The sequence below is a fragment of the Octopus bimaculoides genome, chromosome 22, assembly GCF_046866305.1.
Source record: "Octopus bimaculoides isolate indiv1 chromosome 22, ASM4686630v1, whole genome shotgun sequence".
NCBI classification, from domain to species: Eukaryota; Metazoa; Mollusca; class Cephalopoda; order Octopoda; family Octopodidae; genus Octopus; species Octopus bimaculoides.
Window position 1 is genome coordinate 30538666 of NC_142949.1, and position 7500 is coordinate 30546165.

Genomic DNA, 7500 nt, shown 5'->3' on the forward strand with positions numbered 1-7500 from the left:
ACAGGGATAGGGAATCACCAACAAATGGTGGATGCAGCGAGGCGCTGTTACAGTGCATGCCCCCTTACTACTACTACTACTACTACTACTACTACTACTACTACTACTACTACTACAATTGAAATATCATAATTGCAACACTACACATTAATCCCACTACTGTACGTGTGGCCTAGTAGGCTGTTGCATTCACGATCACTAGATTGTGGGTTCAATTCCCAGACAGGGCGGTGCGTTGTGTTTTTGAGCAAAGCACTTAATTTCATGTTGCTCCAGACCACTTCGATCAGTGGTAAATAGTCGCCTAGCCTGTGCAATGACGTCATTTGAAGACTAAAGCAATGCAAAATTGCATTGTGATCAGCGATGTGTAACAACGTCTGCCAGACTAGTCGGTCATGTGATCACATGGCCACGAGATTAGGCTCACCACAAGGTTGAGTCCTTGTTGCAGTGTAGTACCTTGTGTGTCACAATAACACTGAAAGCTATGCCAATGGAAGACTAACTCCTGGAACGGTTTCATCTGCTAGACAGATCCAAGACTATGAGATACCTTTTCCCAAAAGTAAAAATGGGTTTGCAGAAGGATAAAACCCTACACAGGAAAAAGTCACTGAAGCAATGATACCAATACAAAATCAACAAGATCTGGGAGAGTACGGCCCCCAGGGCAACCTACGAGAGTAACCCTCATACTGGCATGTGCTTCTGCCCAGAGAACAGTGGAGAAAAGCCATTGACGGTCAATGCGAAGTGATAGATCTTTAACCATAAAATCATCAAAAATACCCCTTACCTTATTGAGACAACAAGTGACAGAATCACAGAATTTTGTTATATCTGAAACAGGAACACCAAGTCCAACGGAAGCATTCAAAATACGTGCACCATCCACGTGTACCTTTATATCATTTTCTTGGGCTAGATTGTACAACTGCAAAAATAAAAAATTATTTTATCAGTAACAATGCGTAACACGATTTTTGTCCTTGGGTAGCAACTGTTATTTCCTGTTTGCTTACCCCTAGAAATTATGAAAAATGGCTAATATTTCTTTAAAACTTTGCTTTTGTTACTGCCTGGAATCGAACTCAACACATGGCTATGATGCTTCCTCACTACTCCTGGTCATGATCAGAGATGCACATATTGTCAGCCACTATGGGACTGAACCCGGAACCATGTGGTCGGGAAACAAGTTTCTTACCACACAGCCACGCCATATATAATCTCTGCGTGAGTGTCTTTGTGTCTGTGTTTGTCTCCAACCACCGCTTGACACCTGGTGCTGGTGTTTACGTTCCTCAGAATCCACGGTTTTAGGCTTACCTGAGCTTACTTGAGCTTACCTGATCATCGAACTGCTTGAGCTGCTTCGGTCACGTGATATACACGCCACAAACTTGCACGTATGCAAATATTGGTTTCAAATGGTGGTACAAGGTCAGAAATTTCAGACGAGGGGTTGGGTCGATTACATCGAATCCAGTGTTTCACTGGTACTTATTTTATCGACCCCCGAAAGGATGAAAGGCAAAGTTGAACTCGGTAGAATTTGAACCCGGAACATAAAGACGCTAAGCATTTTTCCTGGCGCGCTAACGATCTTGCCAGTTGGCCGTCCTCACGTATGCAAATATTGCAAAGCTTTTAACTCGCCTCAATATTACATCACTTCATTATGCATTGATAACCATACCATTATACGTTGATATCCAATAAATCACTCCAACAGGCCTCAATATCCAATGGTCACACTCCCATCTTATGATACCAATTGCCACAATGTTTCGATATCGAGTGAACTAATCACAGTACCTTGATAGGTGCAGGTGTGGTTCCGTAGTTAAAAAGTTTTCTTCCCATCTACATGGTTTCAGGTTCAGTCCCGCTGCGTAGCACCTTGGAAAAAGTATCTACTATAGCCCAGAGCTGACAAAAACTTGTAGGGATGGTAGATAGAAACTGGAAAGAACCAGTCGTATATTGAATGTATGTATGTACGTATGAGTGTGTGTGTGTGTGTGTGTGTGTGTGTGTGTGTGTGTGCGTGTGTGTGCGTGCGTGCGTACTCTTGTCTAGACATCATGTGATGGCTGTAAATGAATACCGTTGTCATACAAGCGAGGTCGTTCATTTCTAGTCTCTCGTGAAAAAAAAAATGTCTAGGTTCGCTGTGAGAAAATATTACCTTATTTGGAAAGCATCCAGTCATAGAAAATCCGTCTCAACAAATTTCGTCTGACTTATGCTAGTAATGAAAAGTGGACGTTAAATGATGATGATGATGATGATGATGATGATAGTGGTGGTGGTGACAACGGTGATGACGATGATGACAACAATGATGTTGATGACAACAATGATGATGATGACAACAATGATGATGATGATAACGATGATGATGATGATAAAACGATGATGATGACAACGATGATGATGATAGCAGTAGGGTTGACCATCAAAAAACACCTCCTTACCTTTTGTAAATAATCCAAAGGTAAAATTTTCCCTCCGCATGTATTATGAGTGTTTTCTAGGCAAATAACTTTTGTTTTACAATTATAAGTTCCACCTGATGTTGATATTGTCTCGGCTAATGTGGCCAAATCATGAGTTCCATCTTTTAGAGTGGGGACGATTCTTGGAAATATTCCAGCCAACTGTGTAAAAAGATTCATCACAATGCCATGATTCTAAAACTGAATGATTAATAGGATTAATGTAATGTAATATAATGTAATATAATGTAATATAAAGCTGAAGCAAATTAACACCAAATATACAGTGCGTGTGTTTTTATTGGCTAAACTGGCAATATGACCATCCCCAAATACAACAACATATATATATATATATTGCAGCTCTGCACAAAGAGAAAATACTTGTACTACTTACGAAATATTTTATTCCAATCGCTAATAATAACATGCTCACGCACACACACACATGCATATACATTAATACATATATGCATTTATAAGTAGTGAGGAGATTAGCAACCTACCTGAGCAACATGGCCTTGTTCAAATAAATATATATGGGACTTATCCCCCATTATAACCTCCAGTCCTCTCTCCTGACAGTGGGCCATAACTGTAAAAGGGATTTGAAAGAAAAAAAAAATGATTTATGTTAAAAGAGCCGTTAAGAACAATAATCGCTTCATTTTCTACCAAGTCATCATCAGTATGCATATTTTCTAATTACTAATATAACCATGTCAAACATCCTGCATGTTTCACCCGTTATCTTACATATCTATATTATGATAAATAGATGAGAATATTCTCTGGTACCTCTTATCTCACTTCTAGTTACTCTCACCTACCTTTGCATAATGTGGGGGTAACAACGTATCTTCTCTATAGCAAGACAAATGTGCTTGTCCCTTTATCATACTTTAGCCTACGACACCTGGTATAAAGCCACCGCCTCGCCTTCCCTATGATAGACTCTCCATTCAGTTGAGGGGGCCTTTTCTGTCTCCCTTTTTAGTCATTGTCTTGCAAGCTACTTGGTGACTTCACTAATGCTGGTCGCGTGAAAAAAACACCCAGTAAATGCTGTAAAGGGTTTAGCGCTATGAAGGACATCCGGCCATAAACGATGTCAAAAGGTCACACTGAGAGCAAAAAGAAAAGAACAAAAAACAAATGAAAGAAAACAAAAACGAAACAGTAAAATAAAACATCGTGTAATAACTAACCGCTTAATAAATTTCCCATGGTCCCTGTAGGAACAAGCAAGGCCTTTTCTTTGCCAAAAATTTTTGCACATTTTGCTTCTAAAGCTGAAAGTTTAGAGAAGAATACATAAATAGTCTTTAGCTTGTTTAACAGTTACTAAGACAACATCAAAGTATCATCTTCACACGCGCACTCACGCACATACACACACAGATAGATAGACAGAGGCGGCGAGCTGGCAGAAACGTTAGCACACCGGGCGAAATGCTTAGGGGCATTTCGTCTGCCGTTACGTTCTGAGTTCAAATTCCGCCGAGGTCGACTTTGCCTTTCATCCTTTCGGGGGTCGATAAATTAAGTACCAGTGACGCACTGGGATCGATGTAATCGACTTAATCCCTTTGTCTGTCTTTGTTTGTTCCCTCTCTGGTTAGCCCCTTGTGGGCAATAAAGAAATAAGAAACGTTAGCACGCCGGGCGAAATGCTTAGCGGTATTTCGTCTCCCGCTACGTTCTGAGTTCAAATATGCGGTTGAAGCTTTATAATAAACATTAAAAAAAAACATTAGCAGCTAAAATTTTTACCTAAAACCATCGTTTCTCCTACATCAGCATTGGCCATGGCTTCTCTCATGGCCTGGGAAGGTTTTGAGAATGTATCACTTCTCATATCTACGTATTTTGGGGCCATCACGACTGCAATATCTTGAGTTTTAGAAATAAAAATATATTATACAAAATGTTAAAACATTATGAAAAGACAACAAAAATGGTAAGAAACATTTTAACTCTTTAGCATTGAGATTACTCTGTCAAATGTAATCCTTTTTAATCCGTATTGTTTTGAATTAGTTGTGATTTATCTTGTGGCTTTAAGATTTCGATTATATGTGCAATAATTATGGATTAACTTTTTGCGTTTTCTATTTTTATAATCCGTTTGAATGAAAATAGTCTTGAAAAATATAAATACATGCGGTTAGATCGACTTACGACCTATCACTTGGAACTCGGTCGTAAGTCGAAGAGAATGTGCATATATATATATATATATATATATATTCGCAGGCGTGGCTTTGAGGTATGAAGCTTGCTTCCCAACCACACGGTTCCGTGTTCAGTCCCACTGTATGGTACCTCGGGCAAGTGTCTTCTGCTATAGCCTCGGGGTGACCAAAGCTTTGTGATTGGATGTGGTAAACGAAACTGAAAGAAGCCAATCGTATACACACACACATAGCTCTGAAAAGGGCTTTTGTGCGTTCCCAGAGAATATTACCCTCAGCAGCGCTAGTGTTAGTATATTCGTGAATAAATCACTAACCGAAATATGTGGAGCTAAGGGTTGTACTGGATAAATTGCGAAAATAACTCCAACAGTTCAAATACTAAGAAATAAGTTTCCCTATCCTTCCCTTCCCATCCCACATCCCTCTCTCAGTACTACCCTCCCTCGTTACCTCGTTCCCTCCTACCCACCATACATCAAAACATCTCTTGCAGGAGGAAATTTTTAAATATTATTCGCAAAGTCCAAGGGACATAACTCCAATGAAATATTATTTTTTTGTCTCCCCTTCGTATATGATCTGTGTGATTTATTCCCTGAATTTTTTTTCCTATTTAGTACAATTCTAACGCCCAACCAACCAAAGGAGGAACTTTTAGGCTTCCAGTAACAAAAATCCCGAACCTTATTATTCCTTCCAACCATTTCTAATGATTGCAAGAATCGGAGACACTCAGCTCTAATATTAAATTATTTGGCAGTTTTGAGGCTATATTAGTCTTGAGACTACTACTACTACTACTACTACTACTACTACTACTACTACTACTACTACTACATCCTTAAACAAACCTTATTCAGGGACCTTTTGAGCGGGATGGGCTACTCGACCTGAAGAAAATTCTAACTGGGTCCCACCTGCGAGGTCATGCGCTATTTATCTTGATATGAGATCACCATGTCGCGTACATATGGTTGTGATGCATGTGCCTGGTGTACCCTTATCAGACGAGTAGTCATGATGGGTATAATGGGCTTCGTATATTTTACCCCGGTGTCACTTTGATGGCATGCACTGCTCTCTCACTCAATAATAATAATAATAATAATGATAAAACGATAGCAAAAAAGTCCCTAGCGATATTTCGTCCGTCTTTATATATATATATATATATATATATATATATATATATATATATATATATATATATATATATATATATATATATATATATATATACTGAGATCCCCTTCGGTCATGACTGACCATGGGATTGCACCTAGAAAGTTACCCTCCAAGGCACAAGTCCGCGCGCATTTGTGCGAATACCCACCCCTATGTTGTATATATATATACTGTTGCATATATATGTATTTATGGTCAAGTATATATGTGTATATATGTAAGTATGTATGTTTGTATGTATGTATGTGCGTGTGTGTGTGTGTGTGTGTGTTGTGTAATGCTAAACAAATCTCATCCCCAAACCCCAACCAAACCCCTGCCCTCCTCTGTTGACAACTTAAAAGTAAACAACAACGCTGGTAGTTCCCTATGAGCTGGTGTCGCTAAAGTATACATATTTCCACTTTCTTCTTCTCTCAACCATTTCTTTCACCCTTTTTTTCTTCTTCTAAACTTATCTCTCATTCTCTTTCTTTCTCTTCTTTTTTCTATCTTTCCCTTAATCTCCCTGTTCACACTCCTGCAACGGTTTCTCTTTATCTCTCTCTTTTCCTCTCTTACTCCTTTTTCGTTTTCTTTCTTACTCCCTTTCTTTTTCTCTTTCACTCCCTCTCACTCCCTCTCTCTCTCTCTTACTCTCTCTCTCTTACTCTCTCTCTCTTACTCTCTCTCTCTTACTCTCTCTCTCTTACTCTCTCTCTCTTACTCTCTCTCTCTCTCTCTCTCTTACTCTCTCTCTCTTACTCTCTCTCTCTTACACTCTCTCTCTTACTCTCTCTCTCTTACTCTCTCTCTCTCTCTCTCTCTCTCGCTTCATTGAAGTTTTCTTCCCCACACGTTGTGTGGGTAAGAAGCTTGCTTCTCAATCACATGGTTCCGAGTTCAATCCTACTGCATGGTACCCAGGGCAAGTGTCTTCTGCTATAGCCTCGGGGTCCACCCCCAAGCCTTGTGAGGGGATTTGTTCGACGGAAACTGAAAAGAAACGTGTCGTGTGTGTGTGTATGTGTGTGTGTGTGTGTGTGTGTGTGTGTGAACGTGCGTGTTCCTTTCTGTTGAAGAGCGTAGGCTCGAAACGTTAAAGACTTTCTCTATTCCCGAGCGTTATACTAATACATCCATTTGTTGTTTACACCACCTGTCTTCGTCTGTTGTTTTTCGTGAATTCTCCCATATATATATACATATATAAACAACAAATAGATGTATTTCTACACGCACACACACACACACACACACACACACACACACACACACACACACACACACACACACACACACACACATGTGCGTGCAACTGTGAGGCGAAATCGTTGAATCACCATCCGTGAGTTATCAGAGGATGTGCAGATTAGTTATGGTTCACTTCAGTCTACTATCACTGAGGATTTGGTTATGAGACGCGTGTCTGCCAAGTTTGCGCTAAAACTGCTTTAAGCTGACCCAAAAGACACTTGGGTTTCAGTTGCACAAGATCTTGATTGTGTCGAGAAGGATGAAAACTCTTTTCCTTGGTATTCATTCTCTTTCCCTTGGATAACATCAGTGGCGTGGAGAGGGGAGGGGGATGCATGGGTCCACTATATGTATATATATATATATATATAATATAC

General features: G+C 39.7%; 1 protein-coding gene across 1 annotated transcript in view; it reads right to left on the bottom strand.

Annotated features, from left to right (window-relative positions):
• The window catches only part of LOC106874140 (uncharacterized), a 21561-nt gene that overhangs the window by 2115 nt on the left and 11946 nt on the right, over window positions 1–7500 (bottom strand). The window contains exons 2-6 of the mRNA XM_089339998.1: window positions 4278–4397; window positions 3713–3796; window positions 3011–3099; window positions 2484–2666; window positions 800–937 (exon numbers count right to left, since the gene is read on the bottom strand). Coding sequence (XP_089196124.1) covers window positions 800–937; window positions 2484–2666; window positions 3011–3099; window positions 3713–3796; window positions 4278–4383 — 600 coding nt within the window. The 5' untranslated portion in view covers window positions 4384–4397. The remainder of the gene's footprint in view (window positions 1–799; window positions 938–2483; window positions 2667–3010; window positions 3100–3712; window positions 3797–4277; window positions 4398–7500) is intronic.